General features: G+C 36.8%; 1 protein-coding gene across 1 annotated transcript in view; it reads left to right on the top strand.

Annotated features, from left to right (window-relative positions):
• GPC5 (glypican 5) overlaps positions 1–25,295 on the top strand; it is a 1,003,796-nt gene that overhangs the window by 366,312 nt on the left and 612,189 nt on the right. The window contains exon 4 of the mRNA XM_056109757.1: positions 5,167–5,300. Within this exon, the coding sequence (XP_055965732.1) occupies positions 5,167–5,300 (134 nt within the window). The remainder of the gene's footprint in view (positions 1–5,166; positions 5,301–25,295) is intronic.

The raw sequence follows: 25,295 nt of genomic DNA, 5'->3' as shown, positions 1-25,295 counted from the left end.
GATTTTTTTAAATATTGTAACATCTTGTTAATATATTTATACTAAGCTCTCACTCTTTTTCAGACTCTTAGAAAATTCGCTTCAGATCCTTTAACACCTTGTCCTTGCACTTCCTTAACTTCTCACTTCCAGTGATTTGCAGGGCACTATTGATTTTTTCAAACTAAACCTTGAATTTTAGTGAACCTTTAGGTTAATATCAAAATTGAGCTGATGATAAATCTCCTTAATTTTTTTTAAATTTTATTTATTTTTATGAATTTATTTATTGAATCACTGTGAGAGCAGTTACAAAAGCTTTTGGGTTTAAGTCTCGGTCATACAATGATGAAACACTCGTCCCTTCACCAGTGCACATTTTCCACCACTAAAAACCCCAGTATACGCCCCATCTCACACCCTTCCCCTGCCTGTGTGGCAGATGATTTCCACATTACTCTCTCTCTCTCTACTTTGATTACATTCAATATTTCGACACCAGATGCACCATTATTATTTGAGATTTTACCCCAACACTCATATCTGCCAAAAAGGCAACATTAAGACAATTTCTTTTCTAAAATAATTCTTTTCTAATTATTTCTATTGATTATGAATAGCATATGATGTTGTGGCCATGCGATTTTGGAATTCTGAAATCTTAATAATTAAATCTGGAGGGATTTCTGCCAAAAGCCGCTGGGTTCCAAGATTTATTTCTGAGTCTCTGGGATTATGGCCTAAGCAGCTTGTTGAGTAGCCAGAGTCGCTGTTTGTGAGCAGCCAAGATAGGTTTTTAGTATAGAAGATACACTGAAATGTTTCTTATATCTCTGGGCAAATAGTGCCATAGGATTAAAAAAGAAAGTTTCATTATTTTTATATTTAAGATAAACATTGCATTATATATATACATATGGGCTGGAGCGATAGCACAGCGGTAGGGCGTTTGCCTTGCATGCAGCCAACATGGCCAACCCGAGTTCGATTCCTCCGCCCCTCTCGGAGAGCCCGGCAAGCTACCGAGAGTATCTCGCCTGCACGGCAGAGCCTGGCAAGCTCCCCATGATGTATTCGATATGCCAAACACAGTAACAACAAAAGTCTCCAGTGGAGGTGTTACTGGGCCTGCTCGAGCAAATCGATGAACAACGGGAGGACAGTGACAGTGACAGTGATAAAGCTCCAATATGTGCTCCATCCCATACACACATGGCCTACACCATTAATAACATCCCTTCAGAATGGGATGTTTTATAAAATTGATGATAATATATCATTAGCACCCAGAGTCTATAACATTAAATCATTCTTGGTGTTGTATATAACACCAATTTGGGCAGATATAAAATAGCATGTATTCATCATTACAGCAAGAGACAGGGTAGGTATTCTGAGTACTCTAAAAACCAAATTAGTGGTAAGAATGCTTAAAAGCATAGACTCACCATAATGTGCTCTGTCTTTTCATCTATACTTCCTCCCTAATTTTTGGCAGCCACTGGTTATCTTACTCTCTTCATAGTTTTGACTCTCCTGAATATTATATATTTGGAAACATACACTTTGTAGCATTTTAAGTTTGGCTTCTTTACCCAAATGATACACATTTCACTGTCCTCAGGCTTCTTCATGTCTGGATATACCAAGGTTTTATCTATTCTCCTGCTGATGGAAATACTGATCTTTTCCAAGTTTGGGCAACTGGAAATACCACTTATCTAAATATCACTTATCTAATTTGTGTGGACATACATGAATAGTTTCTGTGGGTATTTTTAGTATCATAAAATACCACAAAACTGTCTTCCAGAATGTCTGTAATCTTTTAAGCATTATAATCACTAATGAATAAGAATTCTTGTTGGTCTTCATTGTCCACAGATTTATATTGTCCATAGTAAGGATTAGCACTCTGCATTTAACTTTATTCTCTTGTGAAGAAAAAATGATTTTTCCCCCATATCTACTTCATGAGCTTATAGCATTTATTTTTTGCCTTGGGATAGGGCTATCTCTCATCCAATTTATGTGTACTACCATATTCATTTCTTCCTTCCTTCCTTCCTTCCTTCCTTCCTTCCTTCCTTCCTTCCTTCCTTTCTTTCTTTCTTTTTTTTTTGCTTTTTGGGTCACACCCAGAGATGTACGGGGTTGCTCCTGACTTTGCACTCAGGAATTACTCCTGGCAGTGCTTGGGGGGCCATATGGGATGCTAGGAATCAAACCTGGGTTGGCTGCTTGCAAGGCAAACACCCTACCCGCTGTACTATTGCTCCAGCCCCCCATATTCATTTACTAATGGAAGCTTTGGTATTTTGGTTTTCAATTCAACAGCTATCAGAGACACTTATCAAAGAAACAAACGTTCATGACATTAAAAAAAAAGGAAAGATTTTCACAATGTTAAGAGAGATTTGAGTGTTATATTCACACTTCTAACTCTTTAAGATCTGTCTACAATCAACCATTCAAGTAATTTCCTTTTATTATTCCTCTTCTGCTCACATCGCATATTTTATGCATTTTTATGTTACTCTGTTTTCTTGTACCTATCTCTCAGAATTTTTCTCTGACTTTCCTTCTTACTCCTGTTTCTGACAACACTGCATAAATATATGATCAGTGCTCAAGCTCTTCTCTCAGATATCCACTTGTGATATCTATTACTTACTTTTCAATATTTCTTCTTTTTCTTTTTTTTTCTGAAGGGGAGACTACCCACACTCAGCAATGCTCAGGTATTAATTCTGGCTCTGTACTCAGGAATTACCTGTAGTGGTGCTCTGGGGACCATGTCCGATGAAGGAACTGAACTTGGGGCAACTGGGTACGAAACAAGAGTCCTACATGCTGTATTATCCCTCTTGCTTTCCTTTTCACTACATCTGACTCAGTATTTCTCCCATGTTCTATTGAAAGATCTGTTATCTTCCTTTCTGCACAATGCTACCATGGTGTGTGTGTGTGTGTGTGTATATATGTGTGGTGTGTGTGTGTTTTAAGCTATCACTTCCTTGCTTGGAATCTTATATCTTCTCATATGCTCAGACAAGTGTTGAGCTTGATATCCAACCCATAACCTGGTATTTGTGTATCTTTGCTTCTTGCTATATCATTTTCTTTCACTATGTGATTTGTGTGTGTGTGTGTGTGTGTGAGCATACTAAGTTGTTGATTATCTACTTTTTGTACCCTTTCCTCAACATTTCCTCCTATTTTCTTCTGCTGATTTCATATCCCATATTCAGGCTCATTGATGAGTAACCCAAGTTAACCAGTCCATTTAATAAGTATTAACTTTTATGAATTTCTGTCATTATTCTCAAGCAAACTATATTATAATTGTTATCATTTGTGTCTTGCTTTCATCTTAACTGTGTCCATAAGTCATGCTTTATTCCTATTTTCATAACTGGCATCTAATAAAATGGTGCTGCAGTTGATATTTATATACTTATAATTATTGAAAGAAACTTCAATAATTCAGACCTAGTAGAAACCCAAAGAAACATTTTCTCATTTCAGCAGATATCTTTTTCCATGGTGGTCCAAATCCCAATTTCCTTTTTCACTCATCATTTTCAACTGGAAATAACCCCACCTCCCTCTAGATTGCCATAACATTTTTATCTTGCCTAATTTTAAGTTTGTTTTGACATAACCAAGTTGTATCTTGATATTTGGAAAGAATATTTTCATTATTCCAAATTTCTGCCTATATTAAAAGAAAATTTAACTTCCAATTCTTTGTATCTTATAACATCTTTATGTTCTTAGCAATTATTAGAAGCAAAATGAATCATGACCCAAACTCCTTTAATGAGATACTCCTTTAATCAGGATTGCATGGTGGGAGAGAATATGTGTTTACAACATAAAATTTTATTTATTTATTTATATATTTTTAATTTTTATTAGTGAAGCACCATGAGGTACAGTTATAGACTTACAATTTTTTGTGCTTGGATTTCAATTATACAATGATCAAATACCCATCTTTCCACCAGTGCCCATTTTCCACCTCCACGCGTCCCAAATTTTATTTTTGTATTTTGTGTTTGGCTCACACCAAGCAGTATTTAGGACTTACTCCTGGCTCTGCACTCAGGGATCATATGTGATGGGCTCAGTAACCATTTGGGGTACTGGGAATCAAACCCACATACACTCAGTGCAAGACAAATGCCCTACCCACTATTGCCTTTGCATCTACAACTTTAGAAAATGTTGGAATAATTATTATAACTTCTTTATTTTGTACGTATGTAAGGGGCAAATTCAAAGAAGTTGTAGTATGCTTTTCAAGACCTTAACATTTAAAAGGAAAAATTGGGATCAGAACCAAATTCTCTTTGTTCTTAGGCAATATTTTTGTATATTTTGAATTTGCTACTCTTTCTCTTTATTGTTGCACGTTGGATGTTTTAATGGTAAACATTATTTTTATATAATTAATAGATAATTTTTCAATGATAATTAGATAAGTACGCAAGCATATTTTCTTGTTAAATATTGAAAGGATCAATAAATTTTCCTTTGAAAACTAATTTTATAAAAGACTACAATACTGCTTTCAGAATCAGACCATATCGAAGAAGAAGATGTAGAACTATTACAAAATAATCTCTGTATGTATATGCTGGGAAACTAGCTCTGAGGGTTTGAGTTTAGGCTTTCTATGTGGGAGGCCAAAGTTCTGTCTCCAGAAACACCTGGTCCCTTAAGCATCCACATAATGGTCCCCAAGCACCACTAGATGTGGTCTGCAGAAGTATTTAAGGAAAAAAGCATTTTCAAATTTATTTATATACAGGATACATTATAACAAACTTTCATTAAAAAATTCATACAAGTATGGGGTTTGTATGCTTATGAATGGTTAAGTAGTCTTATGTATACAAGTGGACTAGTTTATTAGCATAGTTCTCTGGCTGATTTGTATATATGTTTTATTCATGTATTTTGCACATGTATACTTGCAAGTAATATAAATATGTATAGCATCAGTTTTTATAGTTGCTATTTTATACAGATAGTCTGAAAAATTGACAAAAAAGCATATGTCTAAATGTTAATACTGAGATACAAATGAGACGTCAGTGTTTTATACTCTTGCAGATGTTTCATTGTCAGAAAAGTTGGAGCTTAGTTTCTAACTTTCTTTACTATTTTCTATTTGAAAAGGTAAATAAGATTTGTGGCCGTCCAATCAGAACACCCACACAGAGCCCCCGTTGTTCTTTTGATGGGATCAAAGAGAATCATGGGATGAAGATCGCTACAAGAAATGGTGAAGAGACGCTTGCCAACAGAAGAAAGTAAGACATTTGTTTTACAACCAGAAAGAGAAACTAAAGTAAGCCATTAATTTTACAACAGAATAGAATATATCATATTAAGTAGAACAAAATACATTATTGGAGAAACAAAAGATCAACATTAGCTTAAAAATATAGGTTTATTCTATTCCATTAATCAGGAAGATAGGTCCAATTTATGAGGTCAGTGAAGTTTCCTATATCACGGGAATATCTTCTATATTACAATATGGCACACCTTGGACAAGAACCTTTATGCATTTACATGTTGTTCATGCACAAAGTTATACAGCAGATCTCTAGGTTTTTAGTCTGCTCAGCTGAAATTTTTTTCTTGCCAAGTAGAACTCCTTATTTCCTTTTCTCCTATGTATGCTAGCTACAATTCTTAGTAAATGGTTAAATTTGTGATCATTGTACTGCCAGAAAATAAATATTTTAAATGTTGCTATTTGGATTAAATATTCACATTTTTATTTTGATTTTAATCTAAATTTGAAGTGTGACTGGTGGCTACTATATTGGATAATGCAAGGCAGAAAGGATGAATATTCATACAAAAGATATTAATCTTGCCCAAAATGTAAGCATGTGTTTAAAAAATAGTTTGATAAGAAGTTCCTATCCTCTTTAGAGTGCTGAAATGGCTATCTTTTGACTCTAATTGATAAGCATTGCCTGGACTGCTCCTAAAAGTTGAATTTATACTACTATACTCAATGTTATTTTATATCTTTAAAGCATTTATGAATGTTCAACAGTTTCATTTAATTAATAATTAAACCAAAAAACTCTTAAAATTGAAAAATAAAATAATATTTTATTTAGCTTTGAATTTAGCTGACCAGCAATGTTCTAGAAAATGCAGTTTCTCAGTGGGTATTTCTGAATTAAACTAAATAAAATTCCATTTTTTGTTCATTTATTAATTCACATAAATTTTTCTAATAAACCTTGTCTAAAGTCTAGTACTTTTCATAGCTTTATTCTCTATAATGCAAAAATTTTATTCCTTATATTAGTGCCTTTATTGGCCTAATTGCCTCTTTAGAGGGGTTCTACATATATAGGTGCCTCAAAAAATTTGTCCTTTATATGTAAAGCAACTGTTCAATTTTTCTTTAAATGCCTACAATGATCAGCAGTCAAAGCTTATATTTGGTAAGTCAGCATTCTTTGGCTAAGGTGTTCTTAGCCAAAGAATAAAACCTAGCTCAGGAAGGTCTTATTGTAGGTCATTTCTGTTTTACCCCTAAAACTCAATTGTTAGGAAACCCAAGCTCAACACTTTTCGTGGTTTATTCACAGCAGAACCAAAGCAATGCAGATGAAATGTTCTAAAAATGATTGGTGGGCAGGGTGGGGGAACGGGGGTTACTAGAGAGATAGTTGCTAGAGAGATAGTACAGGCATTAAGGCACTTTCTTTAGACTGAACAGGTTTGATTCTCCACACCAAACGTGGTCTCCTGAACAATACAAGTAGTGACCCCTGAGCACAAGTCCAGGAGTAGCCCCTGGAAAATACCAGTTGTTATATGCCTCCCCCCTCCAAAATAACCCTCAAATAAATAAAAATGACTCTAGGAAAAGAGGGACTCATCTGAGTGGAATGTTTTTGTTTTTATGCAGGCCATTAAATCCCCTACACTAGTCAGTTTCTAGTTCCTTATTTTTGTGACTCTGGTATGTAAGCTTTTCTTGTTTTCAATAAGATTTATATATATGTTTATCTTACTCTTTGCCTCTTCTTTCCCCTAAATAGTAAGAATAGTCTCTATAAACTACATTTCGTAAACTAAAAGCCAACCCCAAAGGAATGGAAAATAATGAACAACAGATGCCTTATCCCTGATGATGCAGACCACCAAAGGCTGACATTGCATAGTGATCTCTGGAGTTCCACATTCCCCATTAACTTCCTCAGACTATGGAAGTCAGCTGAGATCTATATGATGAGACCCCTTCCCCCCACCAGGCCAGTACCCTTTTCTGCATTTGCCTACTTCTTCCTGTACCTTTTGTAATCCCCAGGTTTTAGCCTGTGGGGACATGGTGCAGACAAGAAGTCCTATTTTTTCCATGTTTCTGGCAGTTTAGTAAATCTATTTTTTCCTCTCTCCAACTATTATCTTGGAACTATTGGTCTTCAGGCAACAAGCATCTGGATCTTGGGTTTGATAATACTACCATTTACCATCTACAGTCTCAGAGCATTATAATCAAAGTAACACTGAATTATGGAATTACAAAATGTTTCAGGAACCATTAAATGAACGAGCTGGGTCATCAAATCATCATTACTCCAGGTTCCACAGGGTTTCCTGTTAGTCTCCAGAATATTTCAAGACCTCACATAATAAAATTTGTAAAGGTAGGGCACTAAGCCAGATGAGGTCAGAAGGGGGGTACACTTGAAAAGAATCCAAGAAACATTGACTTAGACCACAACTTCTTAAACTATGTGTCTCCACCTCCTATGGGGTTGCATAACCCAATATGGCAGCCATCAAAAATTTGGCTACAGTGAAAGTTTTCTGAACATGCAACAATAAAAATTTAGTAAAAAATCAACTGCATAATGGATCAGAGTAGTTCTCCAGCAATGCTTACCCAACTTGCATTTCTTAGGTGAAAAGTGACCTCAAGTAGAAAAAGTTTAGGAAGCATTGGGCTAGATTATAGTAGCTTGTAAATTACCAAGTTATAGAAACATTTTTCTTTGTCAAAGCTCTTTTGGACTCTTAAGAAATTTTACTCAGCATGTCTAAATATGTTGTCTGATGTGCAAAGAGACAATAGTTTCTTCTTGAGTGGTAGGTCATCTTAAGTGACAGTGTTTACCCTATCCCCTTGTAGAATTTCCCAAGAAGACCCAAAGTCTAAGACATTTAGAAGCTGGTGATTTGTCAAGCACTCAACAAGTTACTATTTTTTTCTTCATAAAAACAGGTACATGTCTACAAAGGCAGCTAGGATGATATGGTAAATATTTTATCATTAGAGAGATGGTCTGTAACTGGCCTAGATGATCAAAGCTCTGGCTATTTTGGAATGAGCAAATTGTCCCCAGGTCTAATAGTAAAAGTTGTGTTTTTTTTTTTTTGCCAGCCAAAACAGAATATTTCTAATTGTCCTTCCTAATGGGAAAAGAAATGAAAAACTTTGCCAGATCATTGGAGATCAGGTGGAAGGGCATGTTTTGATTTGCTATGGAAGACAACACATACAAAGGAGTAATTAGTCACATTCTGACTCAGTTCATAATAGTCCCCCCATCACCCAATGTCCATCTCAGATTGTACAGAGCAGCCAAGCATGTTAGGTGAAAAATGAGGTGTTCAGATCACCACTGTTATATTTTGCATGTTTTTGATGATGACCCAAAGCCCAGTAATTCTCTGGGGATATTATACCTGTTTGTTTGACTGTGAAGCAAAATATATTTTGGGGGGTTTCATATATTAGTTTAATGAAATAAATATATTTAGTTAGGGGGTCACTCCCAGTGATGCTCAGTGATTTGTCCTAGCTCTGCACTCAGGGATCACTCCTGTCAAGGCTTGAAGTACCGGATGGGGTTCCAGTGATAGAACCTGGCTCACCATATGCCAGGCAAGAACCCTAACCACTGGACTCTCTCTAGCCACTAGTTTTAGGAATTTTATTTTGACCTTCATGATATGAATTGAGAAGCCAAGGTATAGGTAGTGACAGATGCCATTGAAGTGCAACTGTATTTCCTGTGTGACATAATTATAAGGTACCTTTGTGGGCTTACTGGGTATGAGACAAATGGAGACTAAAATTCAATTTTAATTTGGCCCATATAATTTCTCATCTACATCAGTTGAGTACAATGGTATTCTGGTCTGCAGAAGCCAAAATAAACTGAGATCTAGTGTCTAAGAACTTCTGGCAATCAAATGTATCACAGGCTCATGTAGGGGAAATGTGAAGTAAAGATTTTACCCCATAAATATAGTACATTTGTAGAGCTCTTTTTTTTTTAGGGAACCCAGATTAAGTGTAGGAAATATTCCCTGAGAACTGGAAACTTGGTGAGAAACTACCAATTCCTTTGTGACAAATAAAATGGTTTTTTTTTTATGTCTTTAATTTTCAGAATTTTGTTTAATTTAATTTTATTTTTTTCTAAAGTTCCATCCTGCTTTTGTTCTGTGGATGAACAATTTTTTCTTTGTATTCTAGATATAGTGAAAGTAATTTAAATTTTAAATTTAAGTTATTTCCTTTAAATTTAATTGTTTTCTCTGTTTCCTTCTTTCCTGTTAGATATTTCAAAAGAATAGTCTATCCATTTGTAAGAGTTCTTTTTTATATTGTATATATTATTGGGTTGTCGATTTCAGACCTTGCTAGCATTTTTTTTGGCCTATTAGGTCACACCCGGTGGTGCTTAGGGGTTACTCCTGCCTCTGCACTCAGAAATTACTCCTGGCGATGCTCAGAGGACCCCATGGAATGCCAGCAATCAAACCTGAGTCAGCCCATTTAAGACAAACTCCCTACCTGCTGTACTATTATTCTACATGTTGTTAGTATCTTCAATCTATGACAATTCTTAAATGCAGATAACATTAATGTGCAATGGTCTCACTATTGTGAGATGGTATCTCATTGTTGTTTTAAATTCTAACTTCCTAACGATCAGTGAAGAGATTTTCATATTCCTATTGGTCATTTGTATGTTTTCTTGACCATATATTCATTATACCCCCATTTTTTGATGGGGTTGATTATTTATTTCTTATTAAGCATTACAAGTGCTCTTATATCTCAGGTATTAAGCCTTTGTCTGATGAGTGGGGAGAAAATAATTTCTCCCATCTGTGAGATGCTGTTATTCTGGTCATCTTTGTGTGTGCGCGGGTGTGTATGTGTGGTGTAGAAGCTTCTTATCTTGATATGTTCCCATTTATTTATCTTTGCTTGACCAATGACATTCAATAATTGAAGATACCCCTAGATGCAATGTAACTAATGTCTGTCTATGTTTTTTTCAATATAAATTATGAACTCTGGTATGATATTGAGACATCAATCCATTTGAATTGAATTTTGAGCATGTGATAAGGGTTTAAGATCAAGAGTAAGTTTTTTTTTAACATGTGACTGATAAGTTTTACCAGCACCGTTTGTTAAAGAAACGTTCCTGGCTCCACTTCAGACTCTTTACTCCTTTGCTGAAAATTGGTTGTCTGTATCCTTGAAGATCAGTGTTTGGCCTGCCAGTTCTATTCTGTTTTCTGAAACTCTGTCTTTATTGCACTGCCACACTGTCTTGATTACTATAACTTTGTAGTATGATTTAGAGTTAGAGAAAGAGAAGCCTTTCCATCGTCTTTGTTTCTAGGGTTGCTTTGACTATTCAGGGGTTTCATTGCTTGATATAAATTTCAACAGCATTTACTTTATGTCTTTACAAAATTTCATGGTTATTTTTGTGCAGAATGAATCAAATCTCTATAGTTCTTTGGGTAGGAAAATTTTAATCATTCCAAACTAAGAATAGTAGATAGGATTTTATTTTCTTGTGTCTTCTTTTATGTCTTTTAGAAGTGATTTGTATTTGTTTTTGTAAAAGTCTTTTATCTCTTTTGTTAATCTGATTCCCAGATAGTTGAATATTTTTGAGATGCTATTATAAATGGATTTAAATAATTTTCTTTCTCTCCTACTTCATAGTTTGCATCTAGGACTGCCATGGATTTCTATATGTTAATTTTGTAGCCTGATATTATAAAAAATTTTCTTTGAGGCAAAGTATTACCCTGATGCCTAAAATAGAGGCACTACTTAAAAATAAATCTATAGATCTGATGACCACTTAAAAATAAAATCATCGACCTGTATACTTGATGAATATATAGACACAAAATTCCTTAACAAACTAGTAAAGGTAAAAGGTAAAGGTAAAGGCCCTCCCGTTGATCGTCGATTTGCTCGAGCGGGCCCAGTAACGTCTCCATTGGAGACTTTGTTGTTACTGTGTCTGGCATATCGAATGCTCTCGTAGCTTGCCGGGCTCTCCGAGAGGGGCGGAGGAATCGAACTCGGGTCGGCCATGTTGGCCGCTTGTAAGGCGAACGCCCTACCCGCTGTGCTATCACTCTACTAGTAGAAAGATGAATTCATCAATATATCAAAAACTATCATGTATCATGGCCAGCTAAGATTTATCCCAAGGATACAAGTATAGCTTAATATATGCAAGCCAACTAAAGTGATACACCACATCAATGCAAGAAAATTTTTAAAAAACACATAATGATATCAATAGATGCAGAGAAATCACTTCTCAAGAACCAACACAATTCATGTTAAAAACTACAATGGGAGAGAAGTCATGAAATTTACATACAAATGGTACTACATGGAAAGTATCATGCTAAGTGAAATGAGTCAGAAAGAGAGGAATAGACATAGAACGATTGCATTCATCTGGGGAACATAAAGTAACAAAATAGGAGACTAACACCCAAGAATAGCCGATATCAGTACCAGGAGGATTACTCCATGGCTTTGAGGACAGCTGCACAAGCTAGGGGAAAAGGCAGATCAGATAGAGAAGGGAGCACCAAATAAAGGGTGTTGGGAGGTTCCTCTCAGGATGGTAAATGCGTGATGGGAGTAGATTATAGTCTGAACAAGATTGCCACTCAATGTCTCTTTTGCAAACCACAGCATTCAAAAGGAGAGAGATAACAAAAGGGAATGCCCTGCCACAGAGGTAGGGTGGGATGGGGGGAAGGGGTGTGGGAGGGATACTGGGACTGGTGGTGGTGGAGAATGGGCACTGGTGGAGGGATGGGTATTCGATCATTGTGTAAATGAAACCCAAGCACAAAAATTTGTAAGTCTACAACTGTACCTCATGGTGTTCCACTAATAAAAATTTAAGGGGAAAAAAAACTACAATATGGATAGAATGATTTTTTTCATAATGTAGTTAAGGTTGTTTACTATGAACGCAAAGCTAACATCATAGCCATTAGGGGGAAATGAAAAGCCTTCCCTTAAGGAGAAAATAGAAGCTAAGTCTGACGAACTTCTACCAGTAGTATATCATTGTATCACTGTATCACTGTCATTCTGTTGTTCATCAATTGCCTCGAGCAGGCCCCAGTAACGTCTCCTTCATCCTAGCCCTGAGATTTTAAAAAGTGCCACATTCGAGGCTCTTTCAGGGTCAGGAGAATGAGACCCATCATTGTTACTGGTTTTTGGCATATTGAATGCACCACAGAGAGTTTGCCAGACTACCTTGTCAGAAGGATACTTTTCATAGCCTGCCAGGTTCTCCAGAGTAAGAACTAGATGATAAGATGTCCAGGAGCAGGGTTTTATAGTCTCTGGGTTGATGGGATTTCCTGGGTTCCTCTGCTGGTTCCTTCAACCGTGAGGCTCATCTGAACATGTGGAGAGTGGTCTTAAGCATGGCTGTGGCTGGAAACCAGGTGTGCGGGACCTTGGGTGTAGATCTCCAAGCCTGCTCGGATTGGGACTGGGGCCTCCCCCACCTAGATCCTCCATCTTCCAGTATGTAGGCGTTACACCCACCGACTGCCCCTGGTGCCGTGTAATCCCATCAATGGCCAAGACCCAGAGACTATAAAACTTTGCTCCCAGAAAAGAATAGTGCAGAGTCTCCTGCCTCTGTACTTGACTGTCCTCACCGGGCACCTTGGAGGTGGGTGGGTTGAGTTTCCCTCCCCACCCTGAGCAGAGCCCCGGCAGCTGAAGACCTCCAGTTCCAGTAGTGTATAGTATATATTAAAGTCCTTGCAGGAAAGGACTTTAGGCAGGAAAGGCAGGAAAGAGATATTAACATCATCCAGATTGGAAAAGAAATCAAACTATTATTGTTCGGATGACATGATTCTAAGAAAACCCTAAAGATATTACCAAACTTCTAGAAACAATAAGTTAAAATAAAACAGTATCTTAACTGACACATTTTGTCTAGGTGATTTATTCACCCACATCTCAACCTGGAGAAGTCTGTGTTCTCTCTTAAACATGTAATTCTCCCTTCTTCTCTCCCTCCCTCTCTCTCCCACCTTATTTCTCTAAATAAAACTACTTTAATTGAAATAAATGTATTGACTGCATCAGCTTAAAGAATTATTTCTCTGGGTCAGGAGATAGCATAGTGGTGAGATTCCCTGTACCTCATAGTTCCCCGGAATCACTGGCTGTAGCCCTAATGTACCCTCCTCCCACCAACAAGCATTTGGGTGTGACTCTGGAGGTCCCCAACATTGCTAAGGTGGTCGCAATATTCCTGTTCTTACAGAAGCCCAGGCAGCATCACATTCTTGGGCTCTTCCACTGGACTGCCAGCTGGGCTGCCCTCTCATCTTTGATGGAGTCTCCCTGCTCCAAAAAATCCCAGATTTTCTTTTTTGTCTGTTTTTGGCCACACCAGGTGATGTTCAGGATTACTCCTGACTCTTTTCTCAGAAATGAATCACTCCTGGTGGTTTTCTGAGAACTATATGGAGTACCCCGCAGTGAACCCGAGTTGGCTGCTTGCAAGGCAGGTGGTCTCTCTCCAGCCCCTGTTTTATTTTTTATAATATGCTATGATTGTTTTGCTTCTCAAATTATATGTCTAATATATAAATACTATATCTTTATATGTGTTCCAGCTTATATTTTCCATATTCTGAGGTAGTTTCATGGATTGCTCTCAAAGTTCATCCATTTCTCATGATCAAATATCATAATTATATATATGTATATATAATGCTTTTTCTAAATTCCTGTAATTTCTAAGGTATTTTCTCTAAATGGTAAATTGTTCTTATCAATGTCTGATAATAGCATCCCTCTGCTTATTGTCTTTTCTTTTGAAGGATTTTGTAAAATTTTACTTGGTTTTTTGAAATTTACTTTAATATTTGAGAAATATAGCTTTCCAATAATATGATCTGTTTTTGTAAGTTGTAGAATTTAATTGAAGGCATAGATTGATTAGAAGAAAAGATTTTTATTGCATACATGACTGCTTTCCTGCAGTCTATCTCTAATATGGTCTGTTTATAGGATTAAATTTTGTAGGTAGATGATCACAAGGATCACCAGTACTATCATTCTAGCAAGAAATTAATTTGCTGTACCTGGAAAGGCTTTTATTCTTTCTAGGATACAGTCAAAATTCTTAAGATAAATTTCAGAGAAATAATTCAGAAGGACCATTCTTAAGTATTTGTGGTGCGTGAGAATTAGAGACAAGTTATCTATCTATGTTTATGAGAAACAGCCTTGTTCCTGATGCTCCATTCACTCTCAATGGAACCACCATCTCCGAATGCAACAGTTATATATACCTAGGTCAAGAAATCAACATGATGAATGACCTGGCACCTGAGTTGTGCAGGAGGAAGAGAGCGACTTGGAATGCCTTCAAGAGCGTTGAAGAAATAACAAAAAGGACAAAGAACCTCCAGCTATGAGCACATCTCTTTGATTCCACTGTTCTTCCTGCATTAACATATGCCTCAGAGACCTGGACCCTACGAAAACAGGATGAGAACGCTATTCGGGTCTCTCAAAGAGGAATCGAAAGAGCTATGCTTGGAATATCACGATTCACTCAAATGAGAGATAGAATCCGGAGTTCTGATCTTCGTCAACGCTCAAGAATCAGGGACGCTGTCTCATTTGCCAAGACATCAAAAATCAGATGGGCTGGACACGTAATTAAGTTTACAGACAACCACTGGACTAGAGCCATTACTGATTGTATTCCAGGAGACATCAAAAGATCACGTGGACACCCACCTACAAGATGGTCCGACTTCTTCGTCAAGACCCTGAATGATCGGTTTGAGACTCTGCATGTTCCTAGAATGAACAGATACCATTGGGCTACACTAGCACGCAACCGGGATGAATGGAGACCTTAATGGCACCTGCTTGAGGCTCGAGTAAATCAATGAATAACGGGGATTAAGTGATTAAGTGATAATCACTTAAGTGATTATCAGTAAGAAAACTGGAAAAGCACACTTTTAGTCTCTGAAACATTCAGAAGCACTCAGAAGAAATAAAAATATTTACATGTGTCAAAAATACCAGTTATTAAAGAAAACACATCTTAAATGGAATCAAAATAATAGTGAGAAATATCATTATAATAGTGAAATAATAATAGAATTGTTAAAACAAAAACAAAATGTTACAAATCAAGAAAAGGATAAGGCAGATGGCGGCCGCACAGGAGCCTTGTGGATAGCAGGTTTGAGCCGGGGGCGGGGGGCGGCAGGGGCCTCATGGGAAGGGGTGCGTTCTGGGCCGTCCTTCACGCCCGACCGAGGTCACCAGCTGCCCCCCACGAGCGGCTCTCCGGCACGGCCACAGCCCCGGAGGCACAAGGACTTAGCACAGAGAGCCAGCCACTTGGAGCAGAAAAGCAAATGGACTATGTGTTAAACTGCGCCACCAAGCCTGCCTGGAGGGGAAAGGGTGTTGCCCCGCTCACCCGCTCCTCTCTGGAAAGATAGTTGGCGGCCGCACGGGAGCCTTGTGGACAGCAGGTTTGAGCCGGGGGTCGGGGGCGGCAGGGACCTCATGGGAAGGGTCGTGCCGGTCCATCCTTCACGCCCTACTGAGGTCACCAGTTGCCCCCCACGAGCGGCTCTCCGGCATGGCCACGGCCCCAGAGCACAGAAACCAATCTCTTAACTATCTAACTTTTAATAGAATTACTTCCCGGGTTAATAAGTAAAATATCAGAAATCCAAAACCAACATTTAATTCTTGAACCCAGCTGTAGAAACCAAATCATTTCGCAACGCTGTTTCAGCATATCTGATTGGGGGGGGGTCGTAAACTCTAAACAATAATTGTGCATCTTCTATCGAAACAATGTATCTAGTCAAAGTAGATAGAGTATTAACTAGAACTCATCTGCCTCACAGGAATTGGGAGGGGTGGGAGGTGGGGTTCTATTGGGGTTCACGGTTAAAAATAAGTATTGGTAAAGGGAAATGTGTTTGATACTTACATGACTGAGACCTAAACCCGAAAGCTCTGTAACTTTTCCCACAGTGATTCAATAAAGAAATAAACTATTAAAAAAATAAGTAAAATAAAATATTCATAGAGGAAAAAAAAGAGGTTGATGATGTAATAAGCAATGCAAAGTAAATTAATTAGTGCCTGCTAAGGAGGCAGGCTTAGGACATGTATGCGAAACTAGGGACATTGGAGGGAAGGACACATTTGTGGTGGGACTGGTACTGAAATATTGAATACCTGGAACAACTGTATTGTGAACAAATTTGTTAAGCATAGTGTTATAAAGGTAAAAATAAAGGTAAAAAAAATTTAAAGGGGAAAAAAAGAAAAGAAAAGGATAAGGCAATGTACTGAGACTAAATGCATTGGAATGGACATTTATAGTAGGACAGGAAAGGAGATGATTAATGAAGAAATAAGATCATAAAGTAAATAGTACAGAGATGAGTTCTCAAGAAGGAATAATGAAATTTTTTTCAGAATCAGAGTATGCATAACAAATTCTGTAGCTGAGTAAATATGTGTTTGTGTATGCATGTTTACATATATAAATATATATGTATATACATCCAGTGATTATTTTAAAGTTTTTCAGTTTGAAAAAATCACATTAGAGTTAAAATTCTTCCCAAAATATTTGTCTGAGATTTGATTATACTCAGTTTTCCAATACCCTTTTGTGGCAGTTTTATATATTGAGCAACAATAATTTTTATAGTGCTACAATCGATATGATAATTATCCACAGACATTAAATATAATTTTAAAGAATTTTTAAATAATTAGGATTTCATAATATAATTTTTCAATTGAAATTAAAATAAAAGTTTATCACAGAAATTAATCAACCATATATAATTGGTTTATCCAAATCATTAACAAAATCACTACTTTGTTAAATTCATTTTTAAAAGCAGTTAATGGGCCAGAGAGATAGTATAGTGGGTAGAGTTCTTGCCTTGCATGTGGCCAACACAGGTTTAATCCCTGATATCCTATAAGGTCCCCAAGCTCACCAAGAGTGACCCTACCAAGAGCAAGCCCTGAGCACTGCTGGGTATAACCAAACAAAGAGGAGCTATATAATTAACATTTTTCTGAGTTGTTTTTTGTTTTAGTGTTTTATCATTGACAGTTTTTGTTAGGTATATTCATTTACCTTAAGTCATTCCCTGGAGAATACCTGGGAGCAATAAATTCCTATGAATTTAAGCCAATTTATCACTAGTAAAATAAAGCTATAAAGAAAAATAATTCAACAGATCCTTTGATAAGAATAATTTTTCAAGGAGTAGAAAAAGGTGAAAATTGCATCAGTGTCTTTCTCAATATAAATGAATATAAACATTTCACATTTTCTAAAAATTTAAAATTGCATTTTTTCATATAAATAAATTATAGTTCCTTAAAATTACATTATCTAAATTAAGCTAGTTTACTTTAGGCTTAATTTCCTTACTTATAAATTTGATAATTGTTGCTTAAATTCATGTTAAATTTATGCCACAGCAATTAAAAAATATATATACCTTCAGGTCTTTGTAGCAGTGAGTTTAATATACATAGTTTTCCATTATTTAAGCAATTATTTTGAGGTTATGTTTGCATAATCCTCATTGACTTATAAATTATTTTGCTAGTTCGCAAATAATATAGTATTAAATAATGACTAGACAGTGATTTTCACTAGAATATTTAGCCCATTTTATGGCAAAAATTAATATTGTAGCATACTTATGTAAATTTAAAACTATTGCTTTGTTGTTTTCTTTCCCCCTTATCTTTTTTTATTAAGAGCTGAAACTGGAATCATTTGTTTATTTACTTATTTGTAAATCTCCCCTATGTTGAAGTTCTGACTGCAGGTCACATGCTTTGCTGCACTCACACATCAGAGACTGTGTTGCTCACCCCTTACTTACAGTGCTGACTGGAGGTCCCACTTTTGCTTGTGATACCAGCACACATTTGGTTGTGATGCAGTGAGAATTGGATGACCAGGAGGTGCCAGGACTGAGTTTGGTTTAACTCCTTCAAACAATCAGCTACCTGCACATCTAGGAATTCTTTAAAAATAGTCTTTAAGTGGAGTCACATTGAATTACCGTTATTCATGATTGCGTTTCAGGCTTACTCCCAACATCTGTCCCTTCACAGTGTCTACTTCCAATAGACCCATTTCCCACTCAGCCCACTTTCTGCCTTTGTGGCAGACCCTTTCTTTTCCTCTGTAGGCACTGTGATTTGCAATGCTGTTACTCTGTGATTTGCAGTGCCTTTACTGAGAGAGCACCAAGCATATCTCTACCACTTTTCAGCAACCCCTCCTCCTCCAGAGTGACCCCACCCTTCACCATTGTCTTACGCTTCCCTTCTTTATCTATTTCTGGGGTTTCTGACCAAGAGATAGATGAGCATGTACCTAAAGCAAATGCTGTTTCAATGTAAGTGCAGGCCAGAGTTCTGTATGTAGAGTATTTTATCCCCAGTACAGATATTTCTCCACAAATCCCCAAATTCTGCCCTGTGGTCACTTCACCAGGATGTGTTCTGTTGAATTGGTTGTCTTTCCCTGCTCCATTTCTAGTATCTGATAAAAGGAAGTTTTACATATTAAAGTATGTTTCTAAATCAGAGTTGTGCTAAACTTGCCCTTGTGTATGCCAGCCTTCTTTTTTGCTTGGATAAAGGAGATGCAAATTACAGAGTATAGCTTTTTTGATCGTACCTAGGAGATATGACTGTAAATATTCAATCTACCTTAATTTTGTCTATTTATATGGATATTAGTAATGAATGTATTGACTAAGAATTGATTAGTGAGCTTTTGAAATATAAAAATAAACAAAAATCTTCAAAAGATGAGAAAGGCAAAGACAAGATACAGCTCTTCTAAATGTCTGGTAAATACAACTTCGGTGTTTGGGGATTACTGGGGCAGAAGCCAATTCAGCAGAGCTGTGAAGGACTTTGTACTCTTAGAGTTGTCTAAACTAGCCCAGGCAGAGTGATTTCCCCGTGGCAGTTCCTGCTCTCTGCTTGATTTCTTGAAGTTAGCTGGTAAGAATAAGCTATTAGCAAGCTTAAATTGGTGATAATTAGCTGTACATTATTATTTCAAAGTAGTGTGGCTGTGCCAATTAAGTGGGTAATTAGGAAAACCCCAGGACAATAAATTAAGACAGAGTCTCAACACCAGTGCCCCATCTGTTCTCCAGCAAACATTCCAATTAGCCAAACTTCTCAGTGAAGGATGCACCAATTAAAGGGATTGGCTACATGCACGGATATGGATTGGGGTAATCGAGACTGTCTTGTATGCTTAGTAAAAAGCAAACATTTTTAATATTAGATGATTTTGCTGTGAAGGTGTAGAAAGTAGCATTTCTAATACATGAAACCAAACACAGTTTACATTGTTCTTGAAAATTTTTGTTTTTCTCAATATTCTCTTCAGAATTTCATTGCAATGGGATACAATAGGCAAGTTCATCTTGTTCTAACGTACTTATGCGATCTGGATATGAGTCAAAATTTTGCCACCTAAAACATTATCAGTTTATTATTATAATTATTATTATTTTTTTTACTGAGAACTAGGAATGAAAGAGGATCTGGAACTGAGGGGGGATGAGTCACTGCACATGTCTGAGTGACTTGATATTGTCTGCAAGAGCAAATTTTTGTAATTCTGTTCATCACAAGTAACAGCAAAATGGTTTTAAAATAATTAACTAAACATAAGGGGAAATTAAACATATAGTGAGTGGCAAACATATTGTATAGGGTTATTGCCAAGGTAGTTGGAATAGGTTCGGATTAAATCATATTGATTAGAGCAAAAGAAATAAATTTATGCAAAATCTTACTTAACACAATGTATTATTTCTGAAGTCAAACTCAGTTGTTCTTATAGTTATTAGTGTGAATATTTGGGTGTGTGTCTTTATGTGGCTAAAGTGGTATTGATAATCTGTATTTAATGGTAAATTCTGGAATACACATACTCATGGGATGAAAATATCTGCAGGTATCTGACAAAATCAATTCATAAAAATTTAGGAACATTTCTAGTATTAGAGAAAGCAATTTCCATGTGACTTCCTAAAAGGAAGCTAGTGCTTCTTTGAGGTGCCATTATTATTTATTGCCTGTAAGTTTAATTTAGTAAAATAAAGGTTATGTTTCCCTCAACAAGAACATTTCTACTTAATTTAAAACAGTGCTCTGTGAGTGGTGGGAGAGAGAGCACAGAGGGAGGGCACGGAAGGCCAAGACAAGGCTTTGGATTGGGGGCCAGAGGCCAAGCCAGGACAGGACGGAAGAAACATGAGCTACAGGGCAGCCGGCATCAAGACCTACATGAATAATGAAGAGCGGGACCCCATGGGTCAAAACCCAGGCCCACAGGAAGAAGGAATGCCAGAAGGTGGAACAAACATATGGCAAAAGTTTAGGCGAGTGGTACTTAACCTTTAGGGGTCATGTATCCCACTGAGAATCTGATAAAAACTTTCCAGAAAAAGAATGTTCTTAAATGAATGCATACAAAATTTGGTTGCTCCAACTCAATGCTAACAACTAAAGGCTAACTAAAAATAAAGTCTTTAAAAGCTGGAATTTCCCATACTCCCTTTTCAAGGAAAAGTTAAAGGGCCCTTTCATGAGATATCTGCAAATAAAATCAGAAAATGAAAAGTAAAATTGATGTTTAGCAGCATTTGTGCAGAAAAAGATGACTTCCCCTACTTAGTAGAAATTAGAAAGTAGGCTTGGGAATATTCTTAGATGTGGATATTTGTATCTGTTTGGAAGGTAAGTGATGTAATTTTTGTTTTGGTGGTAAAGGTTATTGGTAATTAGTGAAAGATATTGATGTAGGTGTCATTGACTGCAATTAGAGATCCTTAACTTGCTTTTTTACAGGATAGGCTTATTTCTGGGGAAAAGATATATCCTATAATTTGTAAAAGAATTGCATTGATGTAGCTGATGTAATTCAAAACTCTTTGTTGCATTGAATTTAGAATTGTTCATTGAGTTTAGAATTGAGCTTAGGATGGCTCATATTGCTTTGGTGAGATTTATTTTTATACTAAAGAACAAAAGTTATTGTATTAAAATATCTTAAATATTCTCAATATACAGCCAGAATAGTAGGTACTGGATTCACTTAGTTTTGCATACCAAAGTGCATTTCCAATAGCTGTAATCTATTTAGTACATTTGAAGTATCTAAATGATTCATATATGTCCTATATTTTCATATATATACACATAGATGCATACATATACATATACATATATGTGATTTATAATAGGGGGAATGCAAATAGCATCAAGAAATATTTCTCTTTTATCAAGTTTTATGTTGGTTTTTGTTTAGCATTTTAGTTGGGGGAATACCAAGTGATGCTTAAGCCTTACTCCTGACTCTGTGCTTGCAGGACCATATGTGGTACTGAAAAACAAACCTGGGTCAGGCATGTGTAAGGCAAGAACCTTGCCACTATACTCTCTCCGCTCCCTCAGGTTATGTTGAACTAAATTACAGAGTTGCTAGTTCCTTTAAAATTTAAATTTTCAATGCACTTTGTGCTCTGTAGAATCAAGTTTTATGTTGATATCAGAAGTGCTACTAATGAAAGTATCAAGACAATTTCAAGGTCATTCTTTGTGTTTAGGTCAAATAATTTTAGACTTCAGGTCTAGCTCAAAAATGTTTCACCCTAATAAATTTTGAAGATCACCAGGCTTGACATTCTTCACCTCCTATATGGATTTTATGCTTTTTCATAAATATTTTTGTTGGCTATTGAACACAGCAACTTGGGATCCTGAGAATTGAATATATCCACAGGATTAATAATTTGTAATGTTTGATTTGTCTTATCTTCCAGTATAAGTTTTATATAAATGGATGAATGATCATAATGAAAGGATGTATTATTCTAACTTCTTTCTTATGGACTATCTTTTAGAAGTCATCATAGAGTAATATTTATTACTCAACTCTGGTCAGTAAATATCCTCTTGCTAAGTATCAGAGATTGGTATCACAATAATTGATCACCCTGGAATGCAAAAACATTTTTTTCTTCTTTCCCAGATGAAAATTTTTAGTGTCATAAGAATAAAATTGAAGATTAGCATATGTAATTTTTTCTGAGTCCTGTTCAGTGTAGTCTTCCTAATCCTAAAGCTATCTTTATACTGCAGCCCTCAAATACAGCTATTTGCATGGAGAGATAGATATGAAACAACTGAAAATGAAACTTAAGAACAATTTGTAGGAAACATTTTCCATCAATCAGGTGAGTCAATGGATGGATATTATCAGGAACAGCCAATTAAAATCACAAAATGTAAAAAGAACCCAAAGGATGACGAGGCCCATTTATTGGCAAACAGCTCGAAGAAAGCTATTTTATTAATGAGCTACTAATACTGAGAGTGAAATACTGTCTGGGACGTAGTCTGTCTCCAATGTGAAATTTATAATTTAAATGTGAGCAATTGGGAATACATATATCTTACTGCAAAAAAGAATAACATTTGAGATTCGGACTAAAATGTTGGATCTCAAAATTATTGAATTTTCTTAAATATTGGACTCTGGGCCCAGTGTTTACAAATGAGTTAAGGCCTTGGTTTAAACCTAACCTTATTTTCAATGGAAAATAGAGCCTGTGCATTTTAAGGGACATTATACAATTTAGGAGTAGATGAGAGCTGGTTTTGAAAATCTAGGATAGGCATCAGGTTCAAATAACTTTTTGTAGAATGAATGCTTTCATAAAGCTTTATTTTTAATGGTACATCAAATGCTTTTTGTGTTTTTTTAAAGTCTAACATATTCTTTTGTTGTTACTGTGTCTGGCATATCGAATACTCTCGGTAGCTTGCCGGGCTCTCCGAGAGGGGCGGAGGAATCGAACCTGGGTTGGCCTTGTTGGCCGCTTTTAAGGTGAATGCCCTACCGCTGTGCTATCTCGGGCTGGAGTGATAGCACAGCGGGTAGGGCGTTCGCCTTACACGCGGCCATGGTCGGCCCGAGTTCGATTCCTCCGCCCCTCTCACGATCAACGGGAGGGCCTTAACCTTTACCTTTAACATATTCTTTTATTGTAGTTTTTTTAAAATTTTTATTAGTGAAACACCATGAGGTACAGTTGTAGACGTACAAATTTTTGTGCTTGGGTTTCAGTTATACAATGATAGAGTACCCATCCCTCCACCAGTGCCCATTCTCCCAGGATGGGAGATGCATGCTGATAGTAGACTATAAACCGAACATGATTGCCACTCAATGCCTCTTTTGTGTGTGTGTGTGTGTGTGTGTGTGTGTTTGTGGGATCTAGGAAATAGTGGGCTAGAGACTTCTCTACTAATTGTATAGATAGCTGTGTGAGCATCTTGGCGCAAGGAAGCCCTGAGAGCACCAACAGAGGAGGGGAGATGTTACAGAGCAGCAGATCAGAAAGAATCCTGTGAGAAGGGGCTTGCAGGAGAGTGACCTCTTCACAGTGTTCTTTTCTATTTCTCCTTTCCATTACTCTCCCTGGTGCGCCTCATCTACCACCCCTGGAACTCCTTCAGCTTTGTGGAGAAAAAGCAGTAAATCTTCTAAGGAGGGAAAAAGCATGGCATGAGAACAAGGAGACTTCCTATGAAGAGGAAGAACCAGGGAATCCTTTAGTCAGAAAAAAAAAATCCATTGAGAATGATGTGAAGCATTGCAGAAGTGCAGGACGGGTTCAGAAAGCAAACTTTTAAGAGTTACTCTTTTAGAAAGAAGGTTGTAAACACACACATGCACACACACACATTTGCATTTCTGATGAATGTGCCTAGGGCCATGTACTGGGTTGCTTTTCAGGGGTCCCCTCACACCCCCTTCTCAGCTCTATTGAGAAAGAGGATCAGAAACTAGATCTCAATTCTTCCTGAGTCTTTCTGAGTGTATTGACTTTATTATCTTGAAACTTTTACTGTGAGAACTAGTGTTTCTGTAGCACAAAATCACAGCTCATCTTTGTAAAGATCCCCCCCCCCAAATATTTTGTCAAACAGAATGGCTTGGCTGGGACTCCACTGCAAGGATTATGTATAGATTCCACCTAGCCAGAGAAAATAGTCCTTATCTCGAAACATGTAATTATATATTTCCTCTGCTGAGCCAAAGGCTGACATTTTAAATGTCTCCTATTCGACAACTGTGGTCAGACCATCTCTGCAGGGCTGAGTTCGTTCATTAGTGCCACATTAACCTTAACTTTGCCTCAGGCCATTAACTTGCAAACTGCACATTTGACCTTTGTTCTACAGATATTTTCTGAGGGAGCGTGCAGGCACTGCTTTTCATTTGGGTTCTGTATTATGTGTGGACTGACTTTCGGGATAAAAGGGGGAAAAATCAATACATGTCATTAAATAAAGAAATGTGTGGTCTGAAACATTCCACAGAGATGCATTGCATTTGTTAATGACACTTATGTGATTCATTTCCAGATAATTAGCTTGGGGCAGAATTTGAAATTGCCTCTTCTAGGTTTGTACACATGAGAGAAAAACAAAGGGTGGGAGGAGGGAGAGGAGGGGTACCATGTGACAGATTTTAAATGTTTGAAAATGGAAACAAATTCCCACTAAAGAAATGAGATGGAGAGGTAAGTCTTTTGAACTTAGGTCTGCTTTCAGCAACAACTAATGAAATAAAATGCAAAATCAGGTGTAGGTTAATTGCACATGTTTAAGTGCAAACAGGACCCTGAAAGATCAGCAACATGTGTCACATTGTGGACAGTCCTCAGACATTAAGTAGGAACTTGAACTGTCTTAAAATGAACATGTAAATTAACCTAGTGAAACATTGTGGTAGCTTCAGTTCACAATGCTATTTCCAAATTGTGAAATAATATAGCTAATAAAAATAAGTACAACTTCG

Source organism: Sorex fumeus, unplaced genomic scaffold, assembly GCF_029834395.1.
Source record: "Sorex fumeus unplaced genomic scaffold, SorFum_2.1 ptg000008l, whole genome shotgun sequence".
NCBI classification, from domain to species: domain Eukaryota; kingdom Metazoa; phylum Chordata; class Mammalia; order Eulipotyphla; family Soricidae; genus Sorex; species Sorex fumeus.
This window is presented reverse-complemented; position numbering and strand designations above follow the sequence as displayed.